This window comes from Nicotiana tomentosiformis, chromosome 8 (genome assembly GCF_000390325.3).
Source record: "Nicotiana tomentosiformis chromosome 8, ASM39032v3, whole genome shotgun sequence".
Classification (NCBI taxonomy): domain Eukaryota; kingdom Viridiplantae; phylum Streptophyta; class Magnoliopsida; order Solanales; family Solanaceae; genus Nicotiana; species Nicotiana tomentosiformis.
Window position 1 is genome coordinate 25,870,744 of NC_090819.1, and position 18,806 is coordinate 25,889,549.

The 18,806-nt window shown below is 39.3% G+C and overlaps 1 protein-coding gene across 1 annotated transcript; it reads right to left on the bottom strand.

Annotated features, from left to right (window-relative positions):
• Window positions 1-17,745: 17,745 nt before the first annotated feature.
• LOC138897215 (uncharacterized) lies at window positions 17,746-18,234 on the bottom strand. Its single transcript, XM_070183178.1, has one exon. It carries the CDS (start codon window positions 18,232-18,234, stop codon window positions 17,746-17,748), a length of 489 nt encoding a protein of 162 aa, XP_070039279.1.
• Between the last annotated feature and the right edge of the window lie 572 nt (window positions 18,235-18,806).

An 18,806-nucleotide genomic window follows, 5' to 3' on the forward strand; every position in this document is an offset into this window, starting at 1 on the left:
GCACAGAGTTCGAGCACGTGCGCCAGGGCACTATGACGTTGTCAGAGTATGCCATCAGGTTCAGCGAGTTATCCCATCATGCACATGTATTGGTTTTTATAGTCATAGAGCGAGCTCGTAGATTTATCGAGGGGCTCAATTATGGTCTTAGATTCAGTATGCAGGGGAGTTGGAGACCGATACTTCATTTTAATAGGTTGTGGAGATCGCAAAGAGGATTGAATGCATCCGTGGTCTAGAGATGGAAAATTGGGAGGCTAAGAAGCCTCGTGGACGGGGAGAATCTACTGATCCCTATTTTGGATGCCGAGCGCGTCATGGTAGAGGTTTTGTGGGTAAACTAGTTCAGTCTGCACTTTAGGTTTCACGTGGTGATTCAGATATCCATGGGTCCCAGAGTACCCATTTTGGATAGCTTCCACAACCACATCAACAGAGAGGTTTCTTTGAGTGTTGGGACACCAGTCACGTGTTAAGGGATTGTCCCAGACTTCAAGCGGGTGTACTGTACCGAGTTACTCAGGCTATGGGTTCCTCTCCAATTTCCGCTACACCCACGTAGCTAGCTAGGGGTTGGGGACAGGCGGGTAGAGGGCATCCTAGAAGGGGAGTCCAGGCCCGTTGTTATACTTTTCCTGGTAGGCTCGAGGCCGCTGCACCAGATGATGTCACTACAGATATGGTTTCGGTTTGTTATATAGATGAATTTGTTGTATTTCCATCTGGTCCCATTTATTGGTAAGTTTCACCCTACTTTTCTTTATATATGGATGTGTTTCATGATTCTTGTACTCTGTTTGTATGTTCATGCCAATTGGGGGATTCTATTGTGATAGCACGTGTCTATCATTCTGGTTTGATCAACTTGGGTGGACTTTTTGTTAGTTAATACAATAGGTTTTGATGTGATTTCTGGATGGTTTGGCCTTGACATGTGATTTAGGTACTCTACATATGTGGGATGTCTATTGCGTGTCGTGGCTTTGTTCTATAGGATTGAGTTAGTATAAGGTTCTTAGTTCTCGGGATGTTTATCTTACTTGTGATTCCAAGTGGAGGATGGGAACCTTGTATGCTTTGTGGATAGGAGTGTTTAGACCGGGCTATGTGTCGTAGTGGGGTCATGTTAGGGTAAGACTTGTCGTGATGGTTGCGTCTGTTTTGCTTCTTCCTTATGGATTGGATCCGTAGTATGGTACCGATAGGGAGTTGTACCTGTTTGACTTGTTTGATAATTCTCTCATGTGTTTCTCTTTCCATATTCAGTCGTATTCGAGTTATGCTTGTTAGGTTTGGATTGAAATGTACGTGCCCAGGTGGCGTTTGGTGTGGCTTGTTGGTCGGGTGAATAGTTATGAGTTTTACATATTCTTACATCATTATCAGTGTTGGGAAGGTTTGGAATAAGGTTTTAGCCGATATGAGGCTATTTACCGGTACCGGGTTTGGTAATGGGCAGCTATTGTGGTCAGAGTTATTGCTATGGGCATATGGCTGACGTGTTACATCGTGTGGTTATACCTTGTGGGTATATGCATGAGTTGTTGCAGCTGATTAAGGTTGATGCAGTTTGTTTATGTGAGAATTGGGTCTTGGTAGATGTTGAAATTTGGTTCTAAGTCGTATCGGTATGGGTGGAAGGAATAATTTTAGTCGAGATAGTGTTTTCGGACTTATGTGGATTGGGGTGATGTGGGATCACCCGTATGGATGTTTATGGTAATTTTATACACTTATTTGATGGCTTTAGAATGACTCTTGGCACGTTCGAGGACGAACATTGGTTTAAGAGGGGGAGAATGTAACGACCCGGCCGATCATTTTAAGATTTAGTGTTCTGTTCAGTGGTTCGAGGTCTTGAGTGGCTTCATATTGTGTATTATGACCTGCGTACATGGTCGATTGCAGTTTTCAAGTGATTCTGGATTGATTTGGAAGAATGATTCTCATTTTAGAAGCTTAAGTTGAAAATGTTGTTCGATGTTGAAGCGACCCCAGAATGGTGTTTTGATGGCTGCGATAGTTTTATATCATGATTTTGGACTTGGTCATATGCCCAAAATTGAATTCGAAGGTCCCTAGGTTAACTTGACTTGTTTTGCCGAAAGTTGGCAATAGAAGATTTAGAAATTTCTTTAGGTTTGACCGTAAGTTGAGTTTATTGCTATCATTTTGGATTTTAGTTTTAGGACTTGGAATAGGTCCGTTTTGTTATTTGGAACTTGTCTGCAAAGTTTGGCGTCGTTCCGAATCGGACGCGTGGTTGTATTTCTAGGAGTTCTTGAGTTTCATTGTAAATTTCATGTGCTTTGAGGTCCAATTCGTGGTTTCAGATGTTATTTTGGAGTTTTGATCGCGCGAGCGAGTTCGTATAATATTTTTAAACTTGTGTGGATGCTTGGTATGGAGCCCCTAGGGCTCGGGTGAGTTTCAGACGCATTTCAGAGGGTTGAGAGAGTTCAGCTTTTGCTGGTGTTTTGTTGATGCTTCAGTTCTCGCAAATGCGAGATCCTATTCGCATTTGCAAACCCCGTATTTGTGAGGTGGGATCGCATTATTTATTACTTTTTTTTCTTTATAAATAAAATTTTGCGAGGTCGGCTGCGGACTACATGGTTTGCCTTTGTGAAATTGGAATCGCATATGCGATTCGGCTCCTGGGTAGGGATCATCGCATTTGCGATAACTTTATCGCTTTTGTGGAGGGGGAGGACTTCACAAATGCGAAGTCTGTGTCTCATTTGCAACAACCCCTGAGTTCAGCAAGCATCACATTTGCGATGCATTCTTCGCATTTGCAAGGGTTCACAATTATGAACCCGTTTTCGCAGTTGCGGCAAAAGAGTTGTGAAGACGGGATTAAGTCTCATTTTTATATTTTTGAACCCTAGACTCGGTAGGAGGCAATTTGGAGAGGTGGTTTTCATCTATAACTAATGGGTAAGTGATTTTGATCAATTTTCAATTATATTACATGATTATATATGAGATTTAACATCAAATTCATGAGAATCTAAGAGAAATTTTGGGGATTTGTCTATGTTTTGAAAAATACAAATTTAGGATTTGAGAGTCGAATTGGACTCAGATTTGAAAACAAAACACATATATGGACTTGTGGGGTTATGGGTAGTAGGGATCTACCCTTGGAATTGGTTTCTCTTGCATTATTTGATGCCATTAAGTCGATTTTGGTTAGATTTGCAACGAGCGGAGGCGAATTTTAGAGGAAAAGCATTTTTAGAGTATTGATTGAGGGCTTTTGAGGTAAGTATCTAGCCTAACTTTGTGTGGGGAACTACCCCATAGGTATTGGTTTAATTGCACTATTTGAATTAAGTGAAAGACGTGTGCATGAGGTGACAAGTGTGTACATGGGCTTATATGTGGTATTTAACCGGTCTAAACTCTTATGCCTTTAATTGAAGTTGTTGTTATTTGGGACATCTTTCTTTGTTGATTTAATTCCCATTTCATTTTGTTGTTGTTGAAACTATTGTACACCGTGTTGTTGAGCCGTGGCCTATGCTTTATTGTGATATTGGTATTGTTGTTTTGGCCATATTGTGGCATATGTGGACATATTGTGGGGATTGATTCTTGTTGTGGGGAGCATAAGGGTGGCATTTCACTATTGTTGATTTTGCGGAGCAATACGGGTGGTTATTATGTTCTTGTTAGGGCGGAGCGATACGGGTGGCTATTGATATATTGTTTGGGCGGAGAGATACCGGTGGCTATTGTGTTATTGGCAGGGTGGAGCGATATGGGTAGCTAATGATATATTATCTCGGTGGAGCAATAAGGGTGACTATTATGATATTGTCAATGCGGTGGTATAAGGGTGACTATGTGGGGATGATATGTGATGGCCTGAGGGCATGTTGTTAATGTAAAGGGGTATGCTTGCTTGTTCTCGTGACTTCCTTGTGTGTGTCATGCATATTACTTGATTTGTTGTTGTGTTCTCAATGTGCTACTCGATGTTTCTAATATTACTTGATGGTTTTAGTTGTGATAGTACACTCGCACATGCATATACTGTAACATATCATTTATACCAGTCGAGAAGGATGGAGATTGATATTCATCGATCATGTACACATATTCGTGGATATTTGCTTTCTCTGCGATGTGGTTTGTACTAGTCGCTTGTGACCACGCCGGGCGGATTGTGATTATTGGCATGTGAGTTGTCTGTGCGGATGATATTATTGACACGGGAGTTGTCCATGCGCTTGTGACTTATATTGTGGCACGATGTCTTAGCCGTGTGAGGATGGCTGATAATGTGTGCATGAGGTGCCGTGTGTACACGATTTATGATTTGTAATTATGAGTTGTGGTACCTCGGGGTATTTCTGGTTATGACTCTTGGGTCGAAAGGTTGATGATTAGAATTGTTGTTGCTTTCACTTGTATTTTACCTGCGCTTTGATTTTTATGTTGTCCATTCACATGATTTCCATTCATTGCTATTTATTTGTTTTGTTTTTCTGCTGTTAGCTATGTATTGATATTCTGCATAGATTATTTGATTAGTGAGTGTCTTGACTTGAACCTCGTCACTACTCCACCGAGGTTAGTCTTGATACTTACAAGGTACCGATTATGATGTACTCATGCTACGCTTCCACAAATTTATTGCAGATACATGTACTTCGGATCAGATTGATCCATAGTGAAGATTTGCATTCATACGCAGACTTCAAGGTATCCCCGCATGATCCGATCGCAGGCCTCAGAGTCAGACAGTATTGTAGTTGAGATTGATCTCGTGCATTCAGTTAGAGCTTGTCACTCTGTTCCACCTAATTATGGGATATTATGTTGAGTATTTTCTTCTTCGGCATGTATTAATCTTATTTTTGCTTTTATGTTAAACTACGTCTTCGTTATTTCATGATTTAACTATTATAAATAATGTTGAGAGACCGGCTTACCTAGTTTGGAGACTAGGTGCCATCACGACTCCTAAGGAGAGATTTTGGGTCGTGGCATACCTGGACTTAATTTTATCATTTCAAGAGCTAGGGAGCACAAATTGAGGTGATTTTTAAGAGGTTATAAATTAGAAGATGGGATAAATAATTCTCACTCAAATCTATGATTATTATATGAATATATCATCAATTTTGCCTTAGCATCAAAGATTCAAAAGAGGAAAATGATTTTTATTTGAGAGTTAAGAAAGTTTATTTTAGAATTTTAAACACAAATTAAAACTCAAATTTATAAACTAATAATACATTTGGACTCATAAAGTTATGGGTCAATGGGGTTAGACTTCTTTCGAGATTTAACCATGTAGGCTCAAGTTGACTTTTATTATTTTATTACATATGGAAAAGTTATCATTTAGAATTAATTTTTGTAGCTTTATTTGATTTCCTTGAGAATTCTATGGGCTAGATCGAGCTCGTGTGATCGATTTGCTGCTAAAAATGCCGGATTTAAGAATAGAGCTAATCTAAGAAAAGGTAAGTATCTTGCTTAACCTCGACTTGAGAGAATTGTTTCCTAAATGGACTTATGTGATATATGCTATGTGTTTGGGGTGACATACATGCAAGGTGACGAACGTATATGATTAACAAGGTTGTACCATGCTTGGGTAGATTTTACACTTCTCTATGCCTTGTTTTGATACATGTTCTACTTGTGACATATTTTACTTGTTTTTATGATTACTTGAGTATTATTAATCATTCTAGAGATCATGTATATGCTTTTGGCATTTTATTTGGGCATGATGGGCTAAATATATTGTATTAGATGTTATAGTTGTGGTCATATATTATGCATATGCATACACCATGCAAATCGAATATTTCGTGTACATATCATTGCATTATGCATGTCACTCTCTCATGTACATGAATGGTGAAGATTAGAGTGATATTAGCATGATTGGTATTTTAATGTAGATTAATACACCTTTATGGTGAGGATGAGAGGTGTCACGACTCAAAATCTCATCGGAGTCGTGATGTCGCCTAACACCGCTTGCTAGGAAAGCCAACACCAGATATGCGAAATTAAACTCAATAACGATAAGAAATAGTCTCAAATAGAGGAATAGCATAAATAATTGAAGTCATAATGACAATAGAAATGAAACCACCCAAAATCTGGTGTTACCGAGTGCATGAGCTCTATAGAGTACTAAATATAAAGTCAGAACAAAATATAATACTTTCTAAAAAACTAAACACTAACAACATAAGATAAAGGAGATGATTTCAAGGCCTTCAAACAGAACAACAGTGCTACCTCGAAATCTCCGAGAAAATCTGGATAACAACTCACTAGCAACCACTACTATCAGCAACACCTGGATCGCACATAAACTACAGAGTGTAGTATGAGTACAATCAATCTTATGTACTCAATAAATAGCAAACCTAACCTCAGAAACAATAGTGACAATGTTAGCAAAGCCCGATGCTCACTTTTAACATCCAACAACAATAATAACAGCAGGGTCATGACATATACGGAAAAGCAATTCAATAATGACAAGCTCGACTCTAACACCATATGATGAGAAATAGGTATTATTTTCAAATATATGAGTCAAGGAATCAACTTTACCATAGAAATCACTTAAACACATATTTATCAAGGTAACTATGATTTCAAGCTCTAAACATCAAGTAGAGACATTAAATATCAATTACATGAGAAAAATATAACTCCATACCTGGACTTATATGGACCGAGGTGGCATGGGAGTACTCATGGGTATGTGTATGATGAGTTCAGTCATCTAATTGATAGCTTGTAATGACTCTTGCCACGTTCGAGGACGAACGTATGTTTAAATAGGGGAATATGCAGCGACCCGACTGGTTGTTTTGAGTATTAGCTTTCCTTTATGTGTTTCGAGATTTTTCATAGGTCTATTTTAATGATTTATGACTTGCGTGTGTGGTTCGTGTTAATTGTTGAAAAATTTAAATGTGAAATTTTAAAGAAATTGTGATTTTTGACTTTAAAATGACTATAGTTGACTACGGTCAACATTTTTGGTAAATAATCTCAGATCGGTATTTTGACGATTTTAGTAGGTTCGTATGATTATTTTGGACTTTTACGTATATTTGGTTGGGGTCTTGGATTACCCGGGGCCGTTTCTGCGCATTATGTGAAAAGTTGGAAAAAATAAGTTTTTAACATGAAATTCTTAAGTTTTGATGATCAATTCTTGAATTTAGATGTTATTCTAATGATTTGAGATTGCGAGCGAGTTGTATGATGTTATTTCACTTGTGTGGAGATTCATATTGGAGCCCGTGGGGATCGTATGTGTCACGCCCCAAAATCGAGAAGCGCGACTAGTGCTCAACCGAGTGAACCCGGCTAAGCAAGCCTGTTAGATTTCCTTCTACCCAAACTCATCCATGAATAAAGAGGAGATGTACTCCATTAATCAAACATTGAAAATATTTCATTAGCAACTCCCATTTCATTTTTGTTAGTAGCTTTATTCATAATTTTCAAGTTTATAGATATAATGAAAAACATGTTTGCCAAAAATACCAACACATCTAGTTAAATTCCCAACATCATACACCACCCACAACCTGTCTACGGAGCCTCTAAGTACGACAAAATAATTGTATGGAAGTGCCGGAAACAAGGCCCTGGCTATACCTTAAAACACAATGTACAACTCAAATGACATCATGCCCCGGAATAGAGTAGGGCTCACCAAAACCTTCTGAATAGAGAGTGACTGCTAACGAGGACCAAATTTGTCCGTTGATGAACCACCTGCATCCATTGAAGATGCAGCGCCCCCGGCAAAAAGGACGTTAGTACATATGGAATAGTACTAGTATGTAAAGCTAACTGTCCACTTTCAAAATAGAATGCCAATGTAAGAAAGGGAAAATCAAGGAAACAACAATCAACAATCAATGATATTCAAATGCCAAGTAAAAACATAATAATTTTCAAAATATGAAGATAACACTGTGAAGTGATAATCAAAATATGATGATAATATTATTTGGTTGGGAGATCTTTAGCACCGATATACCACTGTTCACAACCGTTCCCAATGCCAATGTTCACAATACCAATACCACCTTACTTTTAGCACAGAGTCTGATCACGACCCGATCTGCTAGGCCATCTCATCTGTGACATCTACCATAATCACAATTTCAGTTATAATTTCCAGCACAATTACCACCATGTGTGGGGCATGGTGTCCAATCACAACCCGATCGGCTAGGCCATCTCATCCGAGACATCAACACAATAATAATTTCCAGCATAATCACCATCATGTGTGCGGTATGGTGTCTGATCACGACCCGATCGGCTAGGCCATCTCACCACAATGCACTGTGGATCGACATCATCCTTTTCTATCAATCATCTCATCCTAATTAAGGGGAATAATTTTATCACATCAATCTCATCCCAAATAAGGGGAATAATTTTATCACATCAATCTCATCCCAAATAAGGGGAATAATTATAATCCACTTCTACACCGGCACGTGTAGTTTCGGGGTTAGGTTATTTCAATATAAAGCCCCGTAAAATATTTCCTAAAAACCCAGATTTCGTGACGCCAAAGTAGGCGTAGAGGTTAATAATAGTAGTTTGGACTTTTTTTATTGAACAGTGCGCTGGGAGTTGAAGGAAAATGTTGAGAAGAAGTACGCATTTCTGCGTCCCATTCTGCTGCCTCAGAACCACTTTGCGGACCGCACACTGGTCACAGAGTAGGGCAGATTTCTGGGGCATTTTTGATGCCCCATTTTGCGGCCATTATGCGACCGCATAACCGTTTCACGGGCCGCATTCTTGTCGCATTTCCCACCTTGGAATTTTTCGGAGGGAGGTTCAGCGGTGCACTATGTGACCGCAGAACCGTTTTGCGGTGACTTATGCGATCGTAGAACAGGTCTGCGGGCCGCATAGTGACCGCAAACTAGGTCAGTTTCTTTCCAGCTATGGCCCCCATTTTTGTGGTCATTTTGCGGACCGCATAACCATTATGCGGTCGCAAATGCGACCGCAGAACCTATTCCGGAGCTTCATTTTTGGGGTTTTTAAACCCAACTCAATTCTATTAAAATACATCCATAGACCATTTTGAGCACATTTCTGATATTTTAGAGTGAGAGAGTGAGTTCTTAGAGTGGGGGAGAAATCTTTAACCATTACCCATAAATTCTTGGTCAATCATTGAGGATTAACAAAGGAAGTCTACACCTTAAAGGTAAGAATCTATGTCCTAGCAATTTCAAAATATAACTAGAATGGGCCATTAGTAAGGTAATTCATGGGGATGGGAGTTCTTACCTTGCATGCATGTGTTCCTATGGTATGTGGGAAGGTTGTAAGTTAAAGATAGAAAATAATAGGGTGTGGGTTGGTGGAGTCTTTCACAAAAAAGGACCTTAAAACATTGATGCACACCGAGTGTTTGATAATATGCTCAAATGAGCTAAAACCATGTTCATCTTTCTAATTTTGGTCCAACTTGTTATATTTCTAAAATAGATTGAAGTGGCTAAGAATTCCGGATCATATTAGAGTCTAAGAAGCTCAATTGAGGTATGTTAGCTAAACCCCCTTCTCCTTAGAATCGAACCCCACGGTGTTCATGTAATTGGAGTAAGCTCTTGATCATTATAGAATTGGAGATTTCTAATGTGTTTGTGTTAAAGGATGTAAGTTCAATATTTATTCTAAAGGCTTCATAATGTTATCTTGTTATTTGGGGATGTGTTAAAAAATATGGAATATGTGTTAGAACTGTTAAGACTTCATGTCAAGATTGAATTAAAGGTTGTTTGTATGAAAAGCCTCTATGTGCCTAAGATTCCCAAATTGCTCATATGTGAATTTAATGTCTTGAATGAGAAGCCTTATTGTTGTTGATAATGATAATGATATTGAATGTGGAAAAGGGGTCTGGAACTATGAAATACGGCCAAGTGCGAAGAATGACTTTGTAGTCGTAATCACTAGTGCCAATGAATCAAAAGTATATGAAAGATGTACAATGTGAGAGGATTGACTGAAAAAGGTAATGTCTCAAATGAGATAGCCTAGCCGATCGAGCCGAGATCAGACTCCGTGTAAGAACACAGTGGTATTATGGATGAAATTGTGAAAAGGGTTGAAGTCTCAAATAAGATGGCCTAGCCGATCGGGCCGTGATCGGATGCCATGCCGCACACATGGTGGTACTGTGCTGGAAAGTTATAATGAAATTGTGGTAATGTCTCAAATGAGATGGCCTAGCCGATCGGGCCGAGATCGGACTCCGTGTAAGAATACAGAAGTATTGTGAATTATGGATATCGGTACTAAAGATCACCCAACCTAATAATATGGAAATTGACTTGAAAGCGTATATGATCCTTAACTTGTTGTTTTAATATTATTTGATTCTTGACTGTTCCTCTTGTATTATTATTCATTCTATTGAGTTGGTGTTTAGCTTTACATACTAGTGCTATTCGACGGTATTAATATCCCTTTTGTCGGGGGCGCTGCATCTTTAAATTAATGCAGGTGGTTATATAGCAGACACTGTTGATCACAGATAGCACTGCATCCTCTTCTCAGCGGACTCAGTGAGCCCCATTTTATTCCGGGGTCATGTATTGTACCTTTTGCTTATAATATGGTCACTTTTTGAGGTATAGCCGGGGCATTGTTGCCGGCACCATCTTTACTCTCTTTTGTATCTTTAGAGGCTCTGTAGACACTATGTGGGTTGTATATGGGTGTTGAGAATGCTAAACAAGTTATGTTGTGTTTGATCACTTGTTCCACTCAAACTATAAGAAATGTGTATTTTGAGACTTAAAGGCGCAATGTCTAATGAAACGATTTAGGATTGTATGAATGAGCTTCCTACTATTAATTAATGAAATCACGTCTTGTCTTGATCATGGGTGAAGTGGATAGAAAGTATATAATAGACTTCCTCGGTCAGGTTCACTCGGGTGAGCGCCGGTCGCGCTTCCCGAGGTTGGGGCGTGACATTCAACCTCCCCTTTCTCGGCGGCTATCGATACTCCCAAAAATATTTTTGATTTGATTACAAAGGAAACAACAATACAAATGCATTTACCTCATAACATTTCATACCGTATATAGCCATATTGGCACTTTCAACATCATTATTTCATTGGCTCTCTTGGCCATACATATGATTCTTCATTTATGGCACAATGGCCGTATTTCGTATTCCACACTTTCATTTCTTTCCTTTCATGGATCATCATCATAAATATCAACAAATAGTATATTTCGAAAATCACAACTTTAGGTTCATTAGTAATGAAGACTTTAAACACAATGGATTTATTTCCATGAAATGGAGTAAAATTATTGGCAATCGATGCGCAAATTAAAATCATAAACAAGTGACACACCATTTATTCTTGAAATACTTTTCCCCCAAAAGGGCAAAACACAATTCCAACTCACAAATATGTAAGAACATAAAACACATCAAAACTACTTACAAAGCATAGCATTAGTTAAAACGGCCACATATGGGCATCACCTGAGTTAATAAGATTTTAAGCAATTCTATTTTCAAAATCAATTTTGGAACAGTTGAATCAAAGCTCATTTCATAATCTTTCTCACATCATTTCATTTCATTGGCACCATTGGCCACAGGTATAACTTTCACTCTTGGCACGTTGACCACACTTCATATCTTCAACTCATTTCTTTCAATTTCGAGCATCTTTATAGATTATCAACAACAAGGCATTTCCAATCTAGACTTTAGGTACACGTATGAGAAATTAAGAGTCTTAAGCATATCAAGTTTTTCTCACATAATTTGGCATATTTGCTTTCATTTGGAACACGACTCAAAGCCATAACATTTTAAAACACAATCCGTACTCTAAACATATATCTTTCTACATAAAGTTCATTCGGAATAATCAAGTTTATAAGGAATAACTCGGAACATTGGAATTAGGAACTTGAGCCAACCATGCTTGAAACTTACGGGAACATCATGGAATTCAATTCTAAGAGAGTGGTTTAGCCAACATACCTCAAATTCGTCCCTTAATGATATTACAACGATCCACTATACTAAGAAACTTTAATCTACAATAACAACACCTAATGGGACCAATATTAGTAATAAATTCCATAATTTAGGCAATTTAGGAACTTTATCAAACACCTAGTAGGCATGAATCTCTACATCTCTTAGTCATAGAATTAGTTCATCCAACTACTACCATTTACCAACAATTTATCCCACCATCATTCTTAAATAATTCATAACTTCCAACATCACATACATGACCATCCATTCACACCCAACCAACAAAATTCCATCAAATAATCACCTTTCAATCTCTACAATGGTTATGTATTAAAATTGGGAACTTATGGCTTCCAATCACCATACCATAAGTTATAACATATATTTCATACATAAATAATCACCATAGATTAGTTGGAGATGGTAGACATACTTCTTGTAGACCAAATCTTGAAAGACAACTTTTGGGGTGTTCTTGAGATTTTGAAGAAATCCTATGGAATCCAATTAAAACTTTGTTGTAACTAGTGATTGAGAAGTGAAATCATAATAAAAATACATCTAAAACTCACCTTAGGTGTGTATTGGAAGCCTTGGCCGGATGGGTGATGGAGAGAAAGCCCTAGTGTTGAAAAAATGACTTAGCCACTCTCTCTCCTGGCCTTGGGGGTATTTTTAGGGCTCCTACGTGCGCGGTCGCGCACCTGAGGCAAAATACCCTCAAATATGCGCGGCCGCACATCTGGTCGTGCATATGGCATAGGTCCGGTAAAATGACCATAACGTTCTGTAGAAATATCCAAATGACGAATGGTGTGATGTGTTGGAAACTAGACTCAAAGGTCTTTAATTTGATAGGTAGATCACCTCCTAAGTCTTTATATTGAGAGAGTTCTATTCATTTGAAGTTGGGCCTTGTGCCAATTGAAACATCATTTTCACTTAATATATCCAACCTATTCCACACAAGTTCTTGCCATTCACAAAACTCCTTAGTATATTTCAACATACCTTAAACATACATTATCAATTCAAAATGATGTGGCTCTATCCCATAGGTCTCCTTTAATACTCAAATACGTTATTCCCAAATACAGTTGGCACACTTTAAAATCTTAAATCATTAGGAAATTTTTACGGGGCCTTACATTCTCCCCTACTTAGAATCATTCGTCCTCGAATGAGGAGTAGAATCCGTCCCCAAACCCTTAACATAACTTGTTTCTTCTTCCACACATCTTAAAATTTGACTAACTCCCAAACTTTTTAGAAATTTTGGCAGAGTCTCCTCTGCAATTGCGCCTAACCACCTGCCAGAGAACCACCAAAACAACTCCTAACAATACATCCACAACTCAACAAAGTATCATGGTATATATCAACAACACTGATCTGAAAATTAAGGGCATTACATTATCATAAGTGGTATCTGGACATGAGTTGCACATATTTAAATCATAACACATAACAAGTACCCTTTTGAATCACAACCATTTGGTTATACGGACAAGTGAGAATACTTCCTTTACTTTGATAGAGGCATATCTCAATTTCCGGACTTATCTAACAGGGATGACAACTAGGTACCTCTTATAAACCAATTACCCATTAACTCCACCTTCAATAGTTTCCAATGGAACGATAGGCAAAGGATTTCCAACAACCTTCTGGAACCTAGATACATGATGCATTGGGTGCATGGAGGATAATGATGGGAAAACATCATACTCATAGTTTGGCCTATTTCCTTAAATATTCCATAAGGCCTAATGTGACTACACATACTTTACCTTCCTTAACAATTCACCCAATATATTCATAGAGAAAATCTTGAGAATAACCCGATCACTTTCTTCAACTCTAAATCCCTACGCCAAACACCCAAACTAAACCTTTGGAGACCTCCAACAATTACTCTAAGATGTGCTAGCATGAATATGACCATAAAATTTCCTATCTAATATATTTGATCACGGGATGATGCTTCTTCTTTGACATGTTTGAACCTTCAACCCCCATAGGTTACTATAAATAGGAACAACGAGGTCTGAGATTGGGCTGGAAGTTTTTTAAAGAATCCATCAATGTGCTGAGCAGAGCATTTCAGGAGGTTATATCCTAAGAGACATGAACGTTACAACCAATAGTGCTGACATAGTTAATCATTTTGATGACATCATTAATTCGGCAAATGAGGCATAGAGTTGCTTAGTAGGCATTGATAATGTAGGGACCATGTTCATGATTCTGAGATTTAAAAGAAATGAGTCATATAGACATGTGACATATGGGAGGCATGGTCGGTAGGATAAAGACATTAGTGTCTGTTATTCTTGGAAGACTATGAGCCATGAAAAGGACAGTAACAATTGTTTCAATCCATATGTGCCTTGTTCGGCAATAGTAGCCCTCAAAGAGAAATAACCAAATACGTGACACAAGTCGCCTCTTGGAATGTAGGAAAAATCAGTTTAACTCAAAATGAGAATATTCTAGCACCCTGAATGTGATATGGGTTTCAAAATACATATAGTTGCATTATGCTCTTAACATTAAACAAGGAATAGATATGCCAAAAGCCCATGAGGATGAAAAAAGAAGTTGAACACTTGTGAGATTATTATCATTCTGACAGCTTAACACTTCACAATAGTTGATCCTATATTAGAGGAATAGAGATACAACTAACTTGTCTTTCAAATGAATATACTCATCATATGTGCCCGAATTTGAAACATCCACCTGAAGTGGGGAGGGAAAAGTAGTGGTAAGGCTTTTGAACTTTCAACCACACACAGGTGACACCATGTATCTAGGACATCTTAATGTTGGGATGAACTCATGTATTGGTTAGAGAGAATGAACACTTTGTTATGAGCTAGACATGTTTTTACCATAACCACTCTCAAGCTACAATAACAGGACACTTCATGGACAAATACAATACTAGGAACAAAGTGAGTTACTCACTGAGGCATGATCTAAGTGGACATGAAAGTCATACTGAGATGGAAAAACAAAAATATCTTCCTGTGACGAATTTGTGAAAATCTCAAATTTCCCAGAAACTTTTATACGGACAAGTGACCTCTTTCAATTGACATTTACACATATGATAGGTGCTGAGATATGCTCTCATGTTACTAGACAGTAAAAAAGATTTATGATAATATTCACAAAGGAGTGAAGTGATTGTTCAAACCATATGATCCACATACACCGGAGAGAAAAAGAGTGGCTCAAGAAGGATCTCAACACTAGGCCGCTATACATTGGATTTGATACCACATAGGTAAACTTTATGACGGTGCATGCATAAGCATAAATGAGCAGATATTATCCATTTGAATCAAAAGGTTATTGTAAGAAAGTCCTCAGGTATAGTCCTTTGTTGAGAATTTAGGCAAGCAATGGGAAGTATTAACCTAGGTGTCACGCCCCAAACTCAGGGAGCGCGACCGACGCTCAACCGAGAGAACTCGATCGAGCAAGCCTGTTAGATTTCCTTCTACCCAAACTCACCCATGAATAAAGAGGAGATGTACTCCATTAATCAAACACTGAAAAGATTTTATTAACAACTTCTTTTTTATTCCCATTAGCAGCTTCATTCATAATTTCCAAAATATTAATAGTTTGTAGAATTAATGAAAAACATGATTTCCAAATACCAAAATTTCTAGTTCAATTCCAAACATCAACCACAACCCACAACCTGTCTACGAAGCCTCTAAGTATAATAGAATAGTAATATAGAAATGCTGGCAACAAGGCCCTGGCTATACCTCAAGACACAGTACAACAACAACAACCCAATGAAATCCCACTAGTGGGGTCTAGGGAGGGTAGTGTATATGCAGACCTTACCCCTACCCCGAAGAGATAGAGAGGCTATTTTCGAAAGACCCTCGGCTCAAGAGGACAAAAAGACAAAACGAGACAATATCAGTATCACCATAAAAATCATAGGAAAAATAGGAACAACATGAAATCCAGAATAAACATGCAAAGCAAAAGCGATAGCTAGTAAATAGGTCCGGCACTGAAACACAAAATAGTAAGACACGACATTGCAACTAGCTAGCTTAGATAAAAACCCTACCAGACTAGTCTCAAAACGGTACGAAGTAAGGTAAGACTCAACTACATCCTAACCTACAACCCTAATACTCGACATCCACATCTTCCTATCAAGTTTTATGTCCTCGAAAATCTGAAGCCTCGCCATGTCCTGCCTGATCACCTCTCCCCAATACTTCTTTGGCTGCCATCTACCTCTTCTCGTGCCCTCCATAACCAGCCGCTCACACCTCCTTACCGGGGCATCTGGGCTCCTCCTCTGTACATGCCCGAACTATCTGGACCTCGCTTCCCACATCTTGTCATCAATGGGAGCCACGCACGCCTTCTCCCGAATATCATCATTCCTAATCTTATCCATCCTAGTGTGCTCGCACATCTACCTCAACATCCTCATTTTTGCTACTTTCATCTTCTAGATATGTGAGTTCTTAACAAGCCAACACTCAGCCCCGTACATCATGGTCGGTCTAACCACCGCTTTATAGAACATACCTTTGAGTATCGGTGGCACTCTCTTGTCACACAGGACTCCAGATGCTAACCTCCACTTCATCTATCCTACCCCAATAAGGTTTGTGACATCCTCGTCGATCTCCCCTACCCCCTGGATAACCGACCTAAGGTACTTGAAGCTGCCTCTACTTGGGATGACCTGTGAGTCAAGCCTCACATCCACGCCCACTTCCCCCGGCTCAGCATTGAACTTACACTCCAGGTATTACATCTTCATCCTTCTTAGCTTGAAACGCTTAGACTCAAGAGCCTATCTCCAAACTTCTAGCCTCTCGTTAACATCGGCTGGCGTTTTATCAATCAGAATATTTTCATCGGAGAATGGTATGCACCATGGCACCTCCCCTTGAATATGGTGTGTTAACGCGTCCATCACCAGGGCGAATAAGAACAGACTGAGCACAGAGCCTTGGTGTAACCCCATAATAATCGAAAAATGCTCAGAGTTTCCTCCTACTATCCTTACCCGAGTCTTAGCCCCATCATACATGTCTTTAATCGCCATAATGTAAGGAACCAACACACCGTTTGCCTCTAAGAATCTTCAGAGAACTTCTCTAGGAACCTTGTCATATGCTTTCTCGAGGTCAATAAAAACCATGTGCAGGTCCTTCTTCCTATCTCTATACTGTTCCACCAATTGCCTAACAAGGTGTATAGATTCTGTAGTAAACAACCCGGCATGAACTCGAACTTGTTGTCAGAAACAGACACCGACATCCTCACCCTCACTTCAACCACCCTCTCCCACACTTTCATGGTATGCTCAGTAATTTGATACCCCTATAATTGTTACAACTATGGATATCACCTTTGTTCTTATACAATGGAACCACCGTACTCCACCTCCACTCATCCGGCATCGTCTTCGCCTTAAAAATAACATTGAACAACCCAGTCAACCACTCCAAACCTAATCTCCCCACACACTTCCAAAATTCCATCGGAATATCGTCAGGCCCTGTCGCTCTGCCCCTACTCATCTTACTCATAGCTCCCATGACCTCCTCAACCTTGATGCGCCTGCAGTACCTAAAGCCACGGTGACTCTTGAAATTCTCCAATTCACCTAGCACAATATCCCGATCCTCTTATTCATTCAGAAGTTTATGAAAGTAGGTATGCCATCTATTCTTAATCTGGGAATTTTCCATCAATACTCTACCATTGTCGTCCTTGATGCATCTCACTTGGTCCAAATCCCGAGCCTTCCTCTCTCTCAACTTGGCCAGCCGGAATAGCTTCTTCTCCCTGCCTTTTTCCCCCAGTTCTTTGTACATACAACCATAAGTTGCAGTCTTATACTCTGTGACCGCCAGCTTAGCTTCCTTCCTAGCTACCTTATACCTCTCCATGCACGCACGCCTCTCCTCCTCACCTATGCTCCCCACTAACTTGAGGTACGCCGCCTTCTTCGCCTTCACATTACCTTGGACCACTTCATTCCACCACCAGTCTCCTTTGTGCCTGCCAGCGACGCCCGTCGAGACCCCTAACACCCCTCTCGCAGCTTCCCTTATACAGTCTGTTATCGTTGACCATATAATGCTCGCGTCACCACTGCTCGTCCAAGCTCCCATAGCCGAAATGAAGTGGGGCTCACCAAATCGGCTGAAAAGAGTGTACTATTATAACTGATCAATGACGTCTGCTGTAGAACCACCTGCATCCATTAAAGATGCAGCGCCCCCAGCAAAAGGGACATTAGTACTGTCGGATAGCACTAGTATTTATAGGTAAAAGTCCTCTTTCAAAATAGAATGCCTATATAAGAAGAGGCAACACATAGAAACAACAAGTCACAATCAACAAATTCCAAATGTCCAGTTAAAACATAATAATTTTTAAAATACAAACTTCATATACAATTTTTGGTTGGGAGATCATTAGCACCGATATACCACCGTCTTTGTTAGAACGGAGTCCGATCATGCCCGATCGGCTAGGACATCTCCCACGAACAATGTGATTTGACATGTGATGCGAAAGAAAGTTGTTACCAAGAGTAGTACCACCATGTGCGCAACATGGCGTCTGATCTCCACCTGATCAGCTAGGCCGCCTTCCCACATATGCCATGTGGGTTGACTTTTCCAATCCACAATTGTTAAAAGTTTCATCCCAATTTAAGGGGAATAATATCACAATTTCT

Excerpts from the sequence above, each read along its gene's own strand:
- LOC138897215 (XM_070183178.1), bottom strand. The coding sequence starts at position 18,234 with ATGGGAGCTTGGACGAGCAGTGGTGACGCGAGCATTATATGGTCAACG.